The sequence below is a fragment of the Grampus griseus genome (genome assembly GCF_964374135.1).
Source record: "Grampus griseus genome assembly, chromosome: 14".
In the NCBI taxonomy this organism is placed as follows: domain Eukaryota; kingdom Metazoa; phylum Chordata; class Mammalia; order Artiodactyla; family Delphinidae; genus Grampus; species Grampus griseus.
The window spans coordinates 27,133,448-27,152,082 of NC_139008.1; the positions used below are offsets into that span (position 1 = coordinate 27,133,448).

Consider the following 18,635-nt stretch of genomic DNA (forward strand, 5'->3'; position numbering starts at 1 on the left):
CTGGTGGCACAGTGGTTAAGAATCCGCCTGCCATTGCAGGGGACACGTGTTTGAGCCCCTGGTCCAGGAAGATCCCAAATGCCATGGAGCAACTAAGCCCGTGCACCACAGCTACTGAGCCTGCACTCTAGAGCCCGCAATCCACAACTACTGAGCCCACGTGCCACAACTACTGAGCCCATGTGCCACAACTACTGAAGCCCGGATGCCTAGAGCCCATGCTCCACACGAAGCCACCGCAATGAGAAGCCTGCGCACTGCAATGAAGAGTAGCCCCCACTTGCCACAACTAGAGAAAAAGCCCACTCACAGCAACCAAGACCCAATGCAGCCAAAAATAAAGTAAATAAATAAATATATTTAAAAATAAAATAAAGCGTTCACTTCCTAGGGAGGGCTGACACAGGAGCTTGCTCATGTTCTCTCTCTCTCCCTCTCCGCACCCCACTCTGTGCCTGAATGGCCTCCCTTAGGGGGAATGACTAGATTCTTTATGCTTTTCATAACGTGGGGGCTATAAAAAAAAAACCTGTTTATAAGACTCATTTAGAGGAGACAGGACTCACACTGGCCCTGTGGTCTCTGTTATTATCAAGTTCTGATTCAGGGAACATATTTTCTTAAGGAAAATCAGGACATGTAATCTGATCTAATTCAACATGTCAGATCCTATAAAGCTTTTAAAATGAAGCCAGGTTTAATTATAATCTTGACAAGTCACCTTTTTGGAATGGAAGAGAATTATATGAAGGTGGGGTATACCTTTTAAGTGTTCAAATGCACGAGCGGTGTGACAGCCGGCAGACTCAAGAATTCTCCTGCTCTACTGTGTATCCATCAGGCAGCATGCAAGTAACAATGCTGTCTTGTGATTTAATGTAATCCAGACTGTTATTTTGTTATGGTTGCTCTACTATTCTACTCTTCTGTTAGGGTAACTCTATCAAAATAAAGACCAGGAATTTTCTTTAAAATTTTTTTCTTTTAAACACTATGAACAGCTTAGATTTGTGTATATCTGTGCACAAGCCTGGTGTAGAAGTTTCTTCTGAATAAGCTTGTTGTGGATAAACTTTCAGACTTCAGTTCACAGTAAGGTCTTTAACTTGCACCTCCAGGCAGCAGCTACCCATGTTGTTTGATTGCTAGTTAAGTGTTAATAGAATTAAGAGTGTTAAAATATTTTTATAGGTTTGGTCTTCCACTTACTCTCAACACCTTTCATGTTGTTCCACTTGCATTTCAGTCTCACAGCCACCAGCACAGTAGGAAAGAGAAATCTGAGTCCCAGTCAAGCAGAAGGTGTCCTGGAGGCCAGAGTATCAGGGGAGATTTCTGACACTGAACTTGAGCAGACAGATCCCTGTGCAGAATCCCTCTCAGAGGGAAGGAAAAAGGCCAAGAAATTAAAAAGGATGAAGAAGGACCTTTCTCCGACAGGTGTGTATTGAATCTCACTAAGGTTCTAGAGCTGTGTCTTCTTTAATGTTCTAGAAACTCTTATTTGGGGGGAGAGATTATAGCAGGGCTTCAGTCGATAACAAAGCCCATGTAGCCTAAAACGGGACCAGATGTTTTTCAGATCATTTTAATTTAATTTGAGGAATCTCCGAAAAGCCCTGGCTCTTGATAGAGTGAGGCTTGGTGGGGGCCTCCTTGTTAAAGATGGTTAAGTCTGTTTTGGTAACCTTCTCTCTGTCCTCCACGGTTTAGAGGCTTTGCTGATGTATGTAAAGTCACCTCAATATTTTAAATGTATATGTGAATTTGCACAGAGGCCTACTCCTACATGTGTTATTTTCAGTAGCAGAGTTTTCACTGTTCCCAGCAAAACCCCAGGCCACCTGAATTTCTCTCGTAAGCAGAATTATGTAAGGAGTAAAAGAAACAGTAAATGAACACATGTTGTATGCCTACTGTGTGCTAGACACTGGAGCCTTCTCTTTCCTGATTGAATTTCATTCTCACAACAGCCCTGACATAGGGACTCATCCTTGTTTTAGTGATGCAGAAGTCTGGACTCAGAGAGGCGAAGAAATATGCAGGTCCAGGTAGCTAGTAAGAGCAGAATGAGAAGGTGAACCAAGTCCCGTATCCTCTCTGTCCTCCAGACATGCTGTGGAGGCCCCATGAGCTAACCCAGCCCTTGGTGCACAGACCCTCTGCAGGACCCGAGTACCAGGCAAGGAAGGGGCTTGCTGGGAAGCCAGCATCTGTGAAAGGCCCTGCTCAGGAGATCGGGCCAGAACCTGGTCAGCTAGCAGACATGGTGACAGAAATTACAGCCACTGCTGACCAGGTGTTTGCTGATGACCCTGCACTGCACTTCATGCTTTTATTTTTTTTTATCTTTATTTTTTCTGTTTTTTTTAAACGAATTTATTTTTTATACAGCAGGTTCTTATTAGTTATCTATTTTATACATATTAGTGTATATATTTCAATCCCAATCTCCCAATTCATCACACCCTGCTTTCGCCCCTTGGTGTCCATACATTTGTTCTCTACATCTGTGTCTCTACTTATGCTTTGCAAACCGGTTCGTCTGTACCATTTTTCTAGATTACACAAATGTGCGGTAATATATGATATTTGTTTTTCTCTTTCTGACTTACTTCACTCTGTATGACAGTCTCTAGGTCCATCCATGTCTCTACAAATGACCCAATTTTGTTCCTTTTTATGGTGGAGTAATATTCCATTGTATATATGTACCACATCTTTTTTATCCATTCATCTGTCGATGGGCATTTAGGTTGCTTCCATGACTTGGCTACTGTAAATAGTGCTGCAGTGAACACTGGGGCACATGTGTCTTTTTGAATTATGGTTTTCTCAGGGTATATGTCCAGTAGTGGGATTGCTGTGTCATATGGTAATTCTATTTTTAGTTTTTTAAGGAACCTCTCCTTAGTGGCTGTATCTGTTTACATTCCCACCAACAGTGCAAGAGGGTTCCCTTTTCTCCACACCCTCTCCAGCTTTTGTTGTTTGTAGATTTTCTGATGATGCCCATTCTAACTGGCGTGAGGTGATACCTCATTGTAGTTTTGATTTGCATTTCTCTAATAATTAGTGATGTTGAGCAGATTTTCATGTGCCTCTTGGCCATCTGTATGCCTTCTTTAGAGAAATGTCTATTTAGGTCTTCTGCCCACTTTTTGATTGGGCTGTTTGTTTTTTAAATATTGAGCTGCATGAGCTGTTTATATATTTTGGAGATTAATCCTTTGTCCGTTGATTCGTTTGCAAGTATTTTCTCCCATTCTGAGGGTTGTCTTTTCGTCTTGTTTGTAGTTTCCTTTGCTGTGCAGAAGCTTTTAAGTTCCATTAGGACCCATTTGTTTATTTTTGTTTATTTCCATTACTCTAGGAGGTGGGTCAAAGAAGATCTTGCTGTGATTTATGTCAAAGTATGTTCTTCCCATGTTTTCCTCTAAGAGTTTTATATTGTCCAGTCTTACATTTAGGTTTTTAATCCATTTTGAGTTTATTTTTGTGTATGGTGTTAGGGAGTGTCCTAATTTCATTCTTTTACATGTCGTTCAGTTTCCCCAGCACCACTTATTGAAGAGACTGTCTTTTCTCCATTGTATATCCTTGCCTGCTTTGTATAGATTAGTTGACCACAGGTGCATGGGTTTATCTCTGGGCTTTCTATCCTGTTCCATTGATCTATATTTCTGTTTTTGTGCCAGTACCATATTGTCTTGATTACTGTAGCTTTGTAGTATAGTCTGAAGTCAGGGAGTCTGATTCCTCCAGCTCCGTTTTTTTCCCTCAAGACTGCTTTTGCTATTCAGGGTCTTTTGTGTCTCCATTACAAATTTTAAGATTTTTTTGTTCTAGTTCTGTAAAAATGCCATTGGTAATTTGATAGGGATTGCATTGAATCTGTAGATTGCTTTGAGTAGTATAGTCATGTTTACAATATTGATTTTTCTAAGAACATGGTATATCTCTCCATCTGTTTGTGTCATCTTTGATTTCTTTCATCAGTGTCTTATAGTTTTCTGCGTATGGGTCTTTTACCTCCTTAGGTAGGTTTATTCCTAGGTATTTTATTCTTTTTGTTGCAATGGTAAGTGGGAGTGTTTCCTTAATTTCTCTTTCTGATCTTTCGTTGTTAGTGTATAGTGCATAGATTTCTGTGCATTAATTTTGTATCCTGCAACTTTACCAGATTCATTGATTAGCTCTAGTAGTTTTCTGGTAGTATTTTTAGGATTATCTATATATAGTATCATGTCATCTGCAAACAGTGACAGTTTTATTTCGTCTTTTCCAATTTGTATTCCTTTTATTTCTTTTTCTTCTCTGATTGCCATGGCTAGGACTTCCAAAACTATGTTGAATAGTAGTGGCGAGAGTGGACATCCTTGTCTTGTTTCTGATCTTAGAGGAAATGCTTTCAGTTTATCACCATTGAGAATGATGTTTGCTGTAGGTTTGTCATATATGGCATTTATTGTGTTCGGGTAGGTTCCCTCTATCCCCACTTTCTGGAGAGTTTTTTTGGTCATAAATCGGTGTTGAATTTTGTCAAAAGCTTTTTCTGCCTCTATTGAGATGATCATATGGTTTTTATTCTTCAGTTTGTTAATATGGTGTATCACATTGATTGATTGGCGTATATCGAAGAATCCTTGCATCCCTAGGAAAAATCCCACTTGATCATGGTGTATGACCCTTTTAATGTGTTGTTGGATTCTGTTTGCTAGTATTTTGTTGAGGATTTTTGCATCTATATTCATCAATGATATTGGTCTGTAATTTTCTTTTTTTGTAGTATTTTTGTCTGGTTTTGGTATCAGGGTGATGGTGGCCTCATAGAATGAGTTTGGGAGTGTCCCTTCCTCTGCAGTTTTTGGAAGAGTTTGAGAAGGATGGGTGTTAGCTCTTCTCTAAATGTTTGATAGAATTCACCTGTGAAGCCACCTGGTCCTGGACTTTTGTTTGTTGGAAGATTTTTAAATCACAGTTTCAATTTCATTACTTGTGATTGGACTGTTCATATTTTCTATTTCTTCCTTGTTCACTCTTGGAAGGTTATACGTTCCTAAGAATTTGTCCATTTCTTCCAGGTTGTCCATTTTGTTAGCATAGGGCTGCTTGTAGTAGTCTCTTACAATGCTTTGTATTTCTGTGGTGTCTGTTGTAACTTCTCCTTTTTCATTTCTAATTTTATTGATTTGAGTTCTCTATCTCTTTTTCTTGATGAGTCTGGCTAAAGGTTTATGAATTTTGTTTATCTTCTCAAAGAACCAGGTTTTAGTTTTATTGATCTTTGCAATTGTTTTCTTTGTTTCTATTTCATTTATTTCTGCTCTGATCTTTACGATTTCTTTCCTTCTGCTGACTTTGGGTTTTGTTTGTTCTTCTTTCTCTAGTTCCTTTAGGTGTAAGGTTAGATTGTTTATTTGAGATTTTTCTTGTTTCTTGAGGTAGGATTGTATTGGCTATAAACTTCCCTCTTAAAACTGCTTTTGCTGCATCCCATAGGTTTTGGATCATCATGTTTTCGTTGTCATTTGTCTCTAGGTATTTTTTGATTTCTCTTTGATTTCTTCAGTGATATCTTGGTTATTTAGTAATGTATTGTTTATTGTTTAGCTTCCATGTGTTTATGTTTTTTATGGTTTTTTCCCTGTAATTTATTTCTAATCTCATAGCGTTTTGGTCGGAAAAGATGCTTGATGTGATTTCAGTTTTCTTAAATTTATGAAGGCTTGATTTTTGACCCAAGATGTGATCTATCCTGGAGAATGTTCCGTGTGCACTTGAGAAGAAAGTGTAATCACTGTTTTCGGATGGAATGTCCTGTAAATATCAATTAAATCTATCTGGTCTGTTGTATCATTTAAAGCTTATGTTTCCTTATTAATTTTCTGTGTGGATGATCTATCCATTGGTGTAAGTGACGTGTTAAAGTCCCCGACTATTACTGTGTTACTGTCGATTTCCTCTTTTATAGCTGTTATCAGTTGTCTTATGTATTGAGGTGCTCCTATGTTGGGATATATAAATATATATATATATATTATATTTATATATATTTATATATATAAATAAATAAATATTTATTTATTTATTTAAATAATAAATATATTTATTATATATTTATAAATATTATAAATATATATAAATATTTTATATAATATATATTAATATATATTAAATATATATATTATATATTTATATATATTTATAAATAAATAAATATATTTATTATATTTATATATATAATATATATAAATATATATAAATATATATTTATAATTGTTATATCTTCTTCTTGGATTGATCCCTTGATCGTTATGTAGTGTCCTTCCTTGTCTCTTGTAACATTCTTTATTTTAAAGTCTGTTTTATCTGATGTGAGTATTGCTACTCTAGCTTTCTTTTGTTTTCCACTTGCATGGAGTATCTTTTTCTATTCCCTCACTTTCAGTCTGTATGTGTCCCTAGGTCTGAAGTGGGTCTCTTGTAGACAACATATATATGAGTCTTGTTTTTGTATCCATTCAGTGAGCCTGTGTCTTTTCGTTGGAGCATTTAATCCATTCCCATTTAAGGTAATTATCAATATGTATTTTCCTATTACCATTTTCTTAATTGTTTTGGGTTTGTTTTTGTAGGTCCTTTTCTTCTCTTGTGTTTCCCACTTAGAGAAGTTCCTTTAGCATTTGTTGTAAAGCTGGTTTGGTGGTGCTGAATTCTCTTAGCTTTTGCTTGTCTGTAAAGCAGTTGATTTCTCCGTTGAATCTGAATGAGATCCTTGCCAGGTAAACTAATCTTGGTTGTAGGTTCTTCCCTTTCATCACTTTAAATATATCATGCCACTCCCTTCTGGCTTGTAGTTTCTGCTGAGAAATCAGCTGTTAACCTTATGGGAGTTCCTTTGCATGTTATTTGTCGTTTTTCCCTTGTTGCTTTTAATAATTTTTCTTTGTCTTTAATTTTTGTCAGTTTGATTACTATGTGTCTCGGCATGTTTCTCCTTAGGTTTATCCTGCCTGGGACTCTTTGTGCTTCCTGGACTTGGGCAGCTCTTTCCTTTCCCATGTTAGGGAAGTTTTCCACTATAATCTCTTCAAATATTTTTTTTGAGTCCTTTCTTTCTCTCTTCTCTTTCTGAGACCCCTATAATGCAAATGTTGGTGTGTTTAATGTTGTCCCAGAGGTCTCTTAGGCTGTCTTCATTTCTTTTCATCCTTTTTTCTTTACTCTGTTCCATAGCATTGAATTCCACCATTCTGTCTTCCAGGTCACTTATCCATTCTTCTGCCTATTATTCTGCTGTTGATTCCTTCTAGTGTATTTTTCATTTCAGTTATTGTATTGTTCATCTCTGTTTGTTGTTCTTTAATTCTTCTAGGTCTTTGTTAAACATTTCTTGCATCCTCTCCATCTTTGCCTCCATTCTTTTTCCGAGGTCCTGGATCATCTTCACTATCATTATTCTGAATTCTTTTTCTGGAAGGTTGCCTATCTCCACTTCATTTAGTTGTTTTTCTGCAATTTTATCTTGTTCCTTCATCTGGTACATAGTCCTCTGCCTTTTCATTTTGTCTGTCTTTCTGTGAATGTGGTTTTCTTTCCACAGGCTGCAGGATTGTGGGTCTTCTTGCTTCTGCTCTCTCCCCTAAAAATATGGACTCTTAGAGCCTTCGCCTCTTCTCTGACATAGGAGCCTACATCACATGTGAAGGCAGCCACTCCACCATCCTGAGTTCCTTAGATGTGGCATGTTCGGATCCTATCTTTATTTTTTTTAATTAATTTTTATTAGAGTATAGTTGCTTTACAATGTTGTATTAGTTTCCGCTATACAGCAAAGTGATTCAGTTACACATATACATATATCCCCTCTTTTTTAGATTTCCTTCCCATTTAGGTCACCACAGAGCACTGAGTAAAGTTCCCTGTGCTATACAGTAGGTTCTCATTAGTTATGTATTTTATACATAGTAGTGTATATATGTCAATCCCAATCTCCCAGTTCATCCACCACCCCCCCACCCCTGCACTTCATGCTTGATGGAAATGCTTTCGTTTAAATCTCTGAAGTAGGCATGATGGTCCATTTTACAATTAAGAAAACTGACGCCTGAGAAAAGGCAGTGTCTTCTGCAAGTGGTGTTGAGAAAACTGGAAAGCTGCATGTAAATCAGTGAAGTTAGAAGACTCCCTCACGTCACACACAAAAATAAATTCAAAATAGCTTAAAGACTTAAATATAAGACATGACACCATAAAATTCCTAGAAGAGAACATAGGCAAAACATTCTCTGGCATAAATCGTAGCAATGTTTTCTTAGGTCAGTCTCCCAAGGCAGTAGAAATAAAAAGAAAAATAAACAAATGGGATCTAATCAAACTTACAAGCTTTTGTACAGCAAAGGAAACTATAAAGAAAATGAAAAGACAACCTCCAGAATGGGAGAAAATATTTGCAAATGATGCGTCCAACAAGGGCTTAATTTCCCAAATATAGAAACAGCTCATGCAACTCAACAACAACAACAAAAAACAATACAAACAACAAATGGGCAGAAGTCCTAAGTAGACGTTTCTCCAAAGAAGACATGCAGATGGCCAACAGGCACATGAAAAGATGCTCAATATCACTAATTATTAGAGAAATGCAAATCAAAACTACAATGAGGTATCACCTCACACTGGTCAGAATAGCCATCATTAAAAATCTACAAATAACAAATGCTGGAGAGGGTGTGGAGAAAAGGGAACCCTCCTATACTGTTGGTGGGAATGTAAATTGGTACAGCCACTATGTAAAACCATATGGGGGTTCCTTAAAAAACTAAAAATAGAGTTGCCATATGATCCAGCAATCCCTCTCCTGGGCATATATCTGGAGAAAACTCTAATTCGAAAAGATATGTGCACCCCAGTGTTCATAGCAGCACTGTTTACAGTAGCCAAGACATGGAAGTATCCTAAATGTCCATCAACAGATGAATGGAAAGAAGATGTGGTACATGTATACAATGGAATACTACTAAGTCATAAAAAAAGAACGAAATAATGCCATTTGCAGCAACATGGATGGACCTAGAGATTATCATACTAAGTGAAGTAAGTCAGAAAGAGAAAGACAAATACCATGTGATATCACTTACATGTGGAATCTAAAATATGATACAAATGAACTTATTTGCAAAACAGAAACAGACTCACAGACATAGAAAAAAAATTTATGGTTACCAAAGGGGAAAGGGTGTGGAGGAGGGATAAATTAGGAGTTTGGGATTATCAAATCCAAACTACTATATGTAAAATAGGTAAACAAGGTCATATTGTGTATCACAGGGAACTATATTCAATATCCTGTAATAAACCATAGTGGAAGAGCATATGAAAAAGAATATATATATAAATGAATCACGTTGCTGCACACCAGAAATTAACACGACATTGTAAATCAACTATACTTCGATAAAAAAAAATTAATGAAAGAAAGAAAAGGAGTGAGGAAACAGCGGAGGCCTGAAGGTTATGTGACTTGCCCAATATCACAGAGCCCTTAAGTCAGGCCTGCAATAAAGTGAGTACCTTTAAGCACAGTTACGTGATGAGGGGGATGCCTGCAAGCCAAAATTACTCCTCTCCTTTATCTTGCTTCCTGATAGTCACCCCTGGTAGTGGAACCAACAGTCAAATCAAAGGATGGGAGTGGAAGCCTGGAACTTGATTCACACTCAAGCCAAGAATCCATTGTGTTTCAGTTAATTCCTCTTTTTACATGTGGCTCGATCTGCCTGCAGGGCGTTTTCTGAATCTCATTGATATGAATGAAATCAAAGAAGCAGCAAAAATGTCACAGATGCCTTTTATACATTATGCTAAAGCTTAACTTTAACTGAAAACTTAAACTCTTGTTTGAAGTCTGGGTCGTGTATTTTAACTGTCTCTTGAATCTGTGAGTCTCCCTTTCCCTCATTTAAGTATTAGAGAAGTTTTTAATCTGTAACATACTTAGTCTTCATCTTTGATAACTTGTTACCACTGCCGCATTGTACCTGCTTCACAAATCTTAAATATTAAATGTTAGCATGACTTTCAGAGCTCACCCCAAGCATGTTGCGGGGCGGGGCACTTTTCCCCTCTTGTATAGCTTTCCTTCACATCATTCTCTTTAATTTTTTCACTTATCTGTTACTTCTCAGGGACAGGATTTTAGGTTTTTTCCCTTCTATCTCAGCACAGTCTCAAAGGTATTAAAATACCTAATAATAGATTGCATCAGTAGATTAGCTCCTTTTATAACTTTCATCGTTTTAAGTGAAAACTTTCTATGAGTTATTTGGGGTTTTGAATTTATAATACCATCATTAAAATAGTTTTTTTTTCCTCCCATTGACAGTAAAGCTGTCACTGCCACAAGATTTGAGCTAAAAAAAAAAAAAAAGATAGATTTTTGTACTTCTTTGTCAATCCAGCTAAAAAAAGAGAAGCATCTTGACAACTTTTAATTGAATCAGAGAACTTGAGATCATTGAGTTTTCTTCTGGAGCACCATTCACTAAGACCTTCTGACGCAAGGCTGGAAGTTTCCTGGATCCTCTTTAGCTGGTTTGTTTTAAGCATGTAGTCCTAATAGTATCAGCTGGATATAGGTCAAGATATCGGGTGCTGGACTTGGTAAGTCATATGATTTTGATCGCTCATTTACTTTAAGGAGGTCCTAAAATGAGCGACAGTACAAAGTTCGGACTCTAAAGGGTCTGTATGAATCTCCCAAAGGTTCAGAGAATCCCAGGAGCAGAGAGGGCCTGGATTGATGTCGGCCGGAACTGGATTAGAGTGTCTGGTACAGTGTGGCTCCGTCTCTCCTGCACAGATGGGTTCTAAGGCATCTAGCCTGAGCGTTCCTACTGGGGATGTTATCTTGACAGGTGCTCAGATGATTCAGTAGGGTGCGTTGGGTGCCCAGTACACTGCTAGTGAAGGCATGAGAAACATAAAAGACAGCATTCCACCTGTAGGAAATGTTCTGTTTTCCGAGGGGAAAGTAGCAAAAAGTACGGCCATAGAATATCATGTACCGTAGCAATCCCGGGACACTGATGCTCGATAAATCCCACACAAAACAGTGTCATTTTTCTTAGTTACACAATTTAGTATCAAAGATACACTAAGAGGGCTTCCCTGGTGGCGCAGTGGTTGGGAGTCCGCCTGCCGATGCAGGGGACACGGGTTCGTGCCCCAGTCCGGGAGGATCCCACGTGCCGCGGAGCGGCTGGGCCCGTGAGCCATGGCCACTGAGCCTGCGCGTCCGGAGCCTGTGCTCCGCAACGGGAGAGGCCACAACAGTGAGAGGCCCGCGTACCGCAAAAAAAAAAAAAAAAAAAAAAAAAAAGATACACTAAGAGTTAAGTACTGGACACCTTACAAGATAACAAAATGACTTAAGTTACAGAAGAAATGACCATTTATTGAGTTGATATTATATACCGGACATTGTGCTAGGAACGTCCTTTATGGTCTAGTCGTTATAAAAACCAAGTAAGGTGTAGATATCATTATATCTAATTTATAGAGAGGAAACCAAGGCTCACAGAATCACAAATATGCAAAGTCAAATACAGCTGTTACTGGGGGTGGCGGGGAGGGCTGTCTGATCCAGAGCAAAGGCCTTGTACCACTCTGGAAAATGTGAAGTTTATCCAAACTTTAGAGGAAACAAAGGATTCTTTGCAAAGGTGAATATTTCTGGCATCTGTTCTAGATCAGAAACAACTACCAACCTGGATTTTCTTGTGATGAAGTTGTGCAGTAAAAGTCCGAGACATTATTCTCTTTTGGAGCTTTTTATGTACATGTTATGTACTTAGTAAATATTTCTCGTAACTGTAGTTGTTTCTATCCTATTTTCAGGAAGCAAATGTATAATATAAATCCCCTCCCTTTATATTTATTGCAGTTAGTGTAGATTGGTAATGCTGTCTGCTTTCCACTGGGGCATTCAAGGTATATTCTTCATTGGTATATAAAGGAAACAGCTCTGTGTGCCATTTATGCTGGAGTAAACTGTCCAAGAAATGTTCCCCAGACAGTAATGGATGGGTGTCCACAGCGCACTTGCTCTTGCTGAGTAAGTGAATTGTGTTCCAGTGGCCTGATGCTGACGAGACTGGCCAGTCTCAAAATAAAGATGGACTGTCCACTAGCCAGAGGCTCCGGCAGTGCCTGTTAGACAGTGTTCACGGAACAGGGCCGAGCTGTGGACTGTTCCTGGTGACTTTTTGTCACATGATAGAGTTGTTCCAAGTTTCCTTTCCACTTTACATTTAAAATCCAACACAGGGCTTCCCTGGTGGCACAGTGGTTAAGAATCCACCTGCCAATGCAGGGGACACGGGTTCGAGCCCTGGTCTGGGAAGATCCCACATGCGGTGGAGTAACTAAGCCCATGTGCCACAACTGCTGAGCCCACGCTCTAGAGCCTGCAAGCCACAACTACTGAGCCCGCGTACCACAACCACTGAAGCCCACGTGCCTGGAGCCCGTGCTCAACAAGAGAAGCCACCGCAATGAGAAGCCCGTGCACCGCAATGAAGAGTAGCCCCCGCTCGCCGCAACGAGAGAAAAGCCTGCAACGAAGACCCAACGCAGCCAAAAATAAAATAAATTTATTAAAAAAAGAAAAACCCAACACATTAGAGCTTTACATGGTTTCCAAGAGCCGCAGGTTTTATTGTAGTCTTGACTAATCTGCTGAACCTTTCCAGCTTAAACCCCTAGGGTTACAGTATAAAAGTAGGGAGTCTACCTAGAACAGCGGTCTCCTTGTGCTGTTGGAGATCTCCTGAAGTGAGGAACATGATCTGCAGTTGGTGCTATCGGTCACCTGAGCGGCCAGGCTAGGGATGTCCAGCGACCTCCCAAAGAACTTTTTAATTCCTCAATTAAAATGCAGATTTCAGCCTAACTGAGGAGTGTGCTGCCCTGTGGGGCGGCACACTCCCTGCGCCTCCCTCTTCCTCCAGGCATACCTCGGGGGCTCCCCACACACCATCCAGGGGAGCCCTGCTTTCTTGGTGTGGATACCACCCCACGACCAGGCCCTTTGGAGCACTTCCTACTTAAAAACTCCTGTATGGCACCCCAGAGGATCTTGCCCTATACAGAATTCCACTCTGTAGGAAACGGTAGGACGGCAGATTTCCAGTGTGCTGTGTAGTTTTTCAGATTCACGTGAGGGAAGAGATGTCTTAGCTCAGAGTTTCTCCCTTTCAACTCTAGTTAGATGAAAGGTAAATCAGCAGAAACAATCACCCTTTGTGTTTACCACTTTTTAGTTTCTTTTGTTGTTTCTGTTAACAAAAATAATGTGCTCACTATGAAAATCACGTAAAATGAAGGAAGCTAGAAAGAACATTAAACCCTAGTTACTTGACACTCTGTTAACAAGTTTTTTACTCTGCCTATCTTTTTTTTTTTTTTTTTTTTTTATTTGCGTTACGCGGGCCTCTCACTGTTGTGGCCTCTCCCGTTGCGGAGCACAGGCTCCGGACGCGCAGGCTCAGCGGCCATGGCTCACGGGCCTAGCCGCTCCGCGGCATGTGGGATCCTCCCGGATTGGGGCACGAACCCGTGTCCCCTGCATCAGCAGGCGGACTCTCAACCACTGCACCACCAGGGAAGCCCCTGCCTATCGTTTTTATACATAGTTGGAATCATACTCTATGTCGTTTAGTAACTTGTTTTCCCCCCATTTAAAAAAAAAACTCTTGGTCAAATAATTTTAATTATCAGCATAATATTTCATATTAAAATCTGTTGGATTTTTTTAAAACAACATTCCTCATACCTTTTGCAGGGTCAGCTTTATTAAGATACAATTTACATACAATATGTCATTACTTTTAGGTGTACAAGTTGATGAATTTTGACAAATATGTACAGTCAAATAACCATCACTGTGCTCAAGAAATAGAACAGTTATTCCAGAAGATTCCCTCGTGCCCCTTTGCAATCAGCCCCTTCCCATCCATAGATCCCAGCAGCTGCTGATCTGCTTTCTAGTCCTGTAATTTTGCCTTTTTCAGAAGGTCATTTAAATGGAATCATTCAATAAGTAACCCCTTGAGTCTTGCACTTAGCTTAACACATTTAACGTTTGTCTGTGTTCTTGCCCATGTCACTGGCTCATTCCTTCTTTCTGCTGAGTAGCAGTCCATTTTATGGACATATCACTGTTTATTTATCCATTTTGCCTGTTGACATTTAGGTTGTTAGCAACTAATAATCTAGCAGATATAAACATTTGTGTATAAGTTTTTGTGCGAACTAAGTGTTCATTTCTTTGGGAAAATACCTAAGGCTGGAATTACTGGGTCGTGAGGTAAGTGTATGTTTAATTTTATAAGAACCTGGCACACTGTTTTCCAAAGTGGCTGCAGCATTTTGCATTCCCACCAGCCGGGCATGAGAGCTTAGTGGCTCTGTACCTTCACCAGTGTTGGTATTGTCCTTTTTGCCATTCTAGTGGTGTGTACTGGTATCTCATTATGGCTTTGGTTTGAATTTCCCTAATGACTAATGATGTTAAGTATCTTTTTATTTGATTATTTGTCCATTTAAATCTCTTTAATGAAATGTTTGTTCAAATCTTTTGCTCATTTTTTCATTGGGCTGTTTGTTTTCTCCTTATTCAGTTTTAAGAGTTCTTATGTATTCTTACGTATTCAGGATACAAGTCCTTATGGGTGTTCTACAAATTCTTCCAGACTGTGCTTTTCTTTTCATTCTCTTAACAGTATCTTTCAATAGTAGAAGTTTTAAATTTTAACGAAATCCAATTTATCAATTTTTTTCCCTTGGATTATGCCTTTGTTGTCGTATCTAAGAAATCTTTGCCTTACTCGATTGCAGAGATCTTCTCGTGTTTTCTTCTAGAAGTTTTCCAGTTTTAGGTTTTACGTGCAGACATACAATCCATTTAGAGTTAATCTTTGTATGTGATGCAAGGTATGGCCCATCGTAGCAGGAGGCAGATGTCCTGAAGTATCTATTTAAAAAGAAAAATTGTTCCTGAATAATTCTTTGCACTCTAGTAACTAAACAGGGCTGTGAAAGTGAGTTCCCCAGAAAACCGACCGTAGCTCTTTGTCCGTTAGCTTTGAGACAGATCCTTCAACGGTCTACAGCTCTCCCTTTCTGGAAGGTGCTAGAACAAACACCAGCAGTGGCGTCCAGCTCCCCTCTGGTCTGGGTCTCCTTTACATGGTTTGTAAAGTTCTGTTTCCTCTGTACACATCATTCTTGCTCAGCAGCTGCGCATTTTAGGCAGCTCTCTGACTGCAGGCTGTTGGCTTCCTGGGCAGCCACCACGTTCAGTGTTGGGCCACCTTATCCCTAAGGGAAGGGGCCTAACGTGCATTAAAAACTTGCTCTGGGGCTTCCCTGGTGGCGCAGTGGTTGAGAGTCCGCCTGCCGATGCAGGGGACACGGATTTGTGCCCCTGTCCGGGAAGATCCCACATGCCGCGGAGCGGCTGGGCCCGTGAGCCATGGCCGCTGGGCCTGCGTGTCTGGAGCCTGTGCTCCGCAACGGGAGAGGTCACAACAGTGAGAGGCCCACATACTGCAAAGAAAAAAAAAAAGAAAAAAAAAAACTTGCTCTGTGCCAGGAACCTGGCTGAATCTCAGAAGTCCTGGGTGGCATAAAGTAGCATCGAGTCCATCTTATAGATGAGGCACTGAGAGTTGCTTGGAGTCTTACAGCTAGTGAGATGGTCAGGCCAGACTTGCCTCACTTCACAGCTTTTGCTTATTCTGTTATTTCTCACTAGCTCTTCACAGAGTCGCTCCTGTGCGTTTGATGGCGTACCACCAGACTCACGTATACTCCCATCCAGCTAACCACGGGTGCGATTATAAATATGACAACGCTGTTGCTTTTAGCCATTTATCTTTTTTCCTCTCAGCTAGTTTTAATTTATTTCAGCTCCCCACATTTGGCGTTGTGGCTTTTACCTTTAGAATGGCAGATTGGCTGCTGTAATATTTCTTTGATATGTGAATTGTAAAAATGCCCTTATTGATGTTTATTTTCCTCCCTACAATTAGGTGTTGTGTGAATGTGTGGTGGAGGAGGGGTCAGGCTGGTTTCAGTCTTATCATGGGCCGTCTGTAGTATTTAGTTGCTCTGGGGAGGGGAGTGTTTGTGTTTGTGTTTTGTTTCATTTTTCAATAACCTTTATTCCTTTTCTAACTGGATCATGGCAGTCTTTGTCACGTGGACCATCTCCTGCCCATCTTCACTTCTCAGGAGCAGTCCCAAGAGATGCACGTGCAACACAGCCACGAGACTTGGGGCAGAACACTTCAAATGACCCCTCGCCTGCTCTTCTTATCCTGTCTGTCTGGACTTTATCTCAATAAATGAGCAGAAGTGGGAATTCTCACTCTAGTGGAATTCCCTGTGTTATTTCATGTGTTTGGACCTAGTTACCTTTAGGCATTCCTGTCACTGGCAGTAGCCACTGCCAGCCGAGCGAGTTCCCCTCTGTTTTTAGAAGTTACTCTCCACTTCAGGCATCATCACAGACCTCCCCCCTTTTGAACTCTTGGCATGTTAGCGGCTGGGGCTGGCTTTGCCCTTTTCCCTGCCAGCCCTGCTCTAAGGCTTAAATAATGCATGATACCACGGGTACGGGAATGCCCGGTCGTGCATTTTCCATCGTGAATACGCTGTTTCCTGACTAAATTCCCATTCACTCGGATCTGGACATTTGTGGTCCAGGCCCTGACCCAGTGCTGCTGCTGCTGTTGCAGAAAGTAGCTGAATGCAGAAGGGCTTCTAACTTCGGGGTGAAACTGTTTGTAACGGAAGAGACCCTTCAGTCCGAGAAGACTGTAGCCAGTGTTGCTGAAATTGGAAAAAGCTACAAGCTGCTTTTGCCCCTTTTGGGATCTCTGAACTCCCACTGGTCGGCTTCCCGCCACTGTCTAGCCGCCAGCCCCTGAGATTTCTCATCTAGGTGCCGGTCACCACGGCACAGAGGAACCCAGCCACCTTGGTGCTGCGGAAGGATCCAGACCCCATCCCAGCCACTCGCTAGATGTCTTGTATCTGTAAAATGGGGATATTGGTACCCCTGAACTGGGCTTTTATGAAGATTAAATGAACTAAGTGCCCAGCATGCTGGCTAGCAAAGAATACAGAGTGTGTTCTCACTGAGAGGTACTGTCACTCCTGTAAAATCAAGAGAGGCACCCAAGCAGGGAGGCACTTCCTCGGCCCTGCCGTGATGTTTCTACAGTGTGGCCTCTGTTTGCCGGGCACTGCTCTCCATAGGCAAGGCCCACCCGTGGACTCTCTCCACTTGTGGCCGTGCCAACCACCCGGCCCTGGCCCTGGTCAAAGCTGTCTTTGCAGCTGGTCTTTTTGTTCTCCCCCCCGGGGTGGTCCTCTCCTTGTTCACCTTGTTTTGTCCTCTCCCACCAGGAAGCATCTCGGACAGCTCAGCCAAGCTCTTTGAGGTCCCTGACACGTGGTAACCAAGACCTGAGTGGAACAAACCGCTGGTGCTGTTGCTGAGAAGGAAAGAAGCAGCCGGCATTTTTAGAAGCCATACTGTGTTTAACTGAATCCAATGTGGTACAGGAGGGGTTTGAAACCAAGTGTGTGTCTCCTGAAAAATCCCAGTTTTTATCGTCAAGGCTGTGTTCCTTCCTCTTTAGCATCACCTGTCTGCTGGCGCTCAGCATGTCGTTGGCTGTCATGTGTACGTGATTAACCAGGTCAGTACTTGTTGCTCATGTGAAACCCTTCCTGTCATGAATCTGTGTTTAAGAATCCACCTGATGGGGAAGGTTGGCCGTGAGATTTCACAGAAAGAGCCGACACTCTTAGGTGCTGTGATCCTGATTTGGGGTTGAACTCTTTCCTGCTTTGAGAGGTTCTCATCCACCATCTCATGCTCAGTCCTGGGGGCAGCCCCAGCGCGTGGGTATGTCTCCCAGTAGAGAATTCGGTTGTGTCTGCCTGCTTTCCACCATCACTGCCTGAAAATATGAGGCTCTCAAGCTTGTTTTCCCAGTAGGAAAATCTCTACCGCTGTCAACACCTGCCTTGACCTTTGGGGCATATTTATTTAGAGTTTTCCCCCTAAGATACGAGTTTCTCATGGTGGAGTGTACGAGTGAAAAGTTAATTTCTGTTTTCCCATGTAGCGCTGCTTTCAGTTTTCATTATCTTAGCCTGGTGTCTTCTCTGTTTGGTGGCATCTGGGGGTGAGGTGGCGTGTGTGCATGTGTGTGAAATCATGACAAATCGACACCCTGTACCAGCCCTTTCTCTGTTGAAACAGGTCACAACAGGGACAGAATCTCGTGGATCTGCTTCAGTAGATCTGCATCATATAGATCATTGTTAGATATTTAACATTTTTGTATCGTGGAAATAAAAATGAAAAATGTATTTCCAAAAGATGAAAATTAAAGAAATTTTCATAGGATTTTGGTTTTTTCCTTTCTCTTCTTTTATAAATGAATGACATACTTAATCTCTACATAGACTTATTTCTCTCTAAAGATCACCCTTGAAAAAGCCCTGTAAGTCACTAAGCCTGTTGCTTATGGTTTTCTCTTTTTTTTTTTTTA

The 18,635-nt window shown here is 40.8% G+C and overlaps 1 protein-coding gene across 1 annotated transcript in view; it reads left to right on the forward strand.

Moving 5' to 3' along the window:
* The window catches only part of PARN (poly(A)-specific ribonuclease), a 164,850-nt gene extending 146,424 nt beyond the window's left edge, over nucleotides 1-18,426 (forward strand). Inside the window, exons 23-24 of the mRNA XM_082670611.1 lie at nucleotides 1,247-1,440; nucleotides 17,479-18,426. Coding sequence (XP_082526737.1) covers nucleotides 1,247-1,440; nucleotides 17,479-17,531 — 247 coding nt within the window. The 3' untranslated portion in view covers nucleotides 17,532-18,426. The remainder of the gene's footprint in view (nucleotides 1-1,246; nucleotides 1,441-17,478) is intronic.
* The last annotated feature ends 209 nt before the right edge of the window (nucleotides 18,427-18,635 follow it).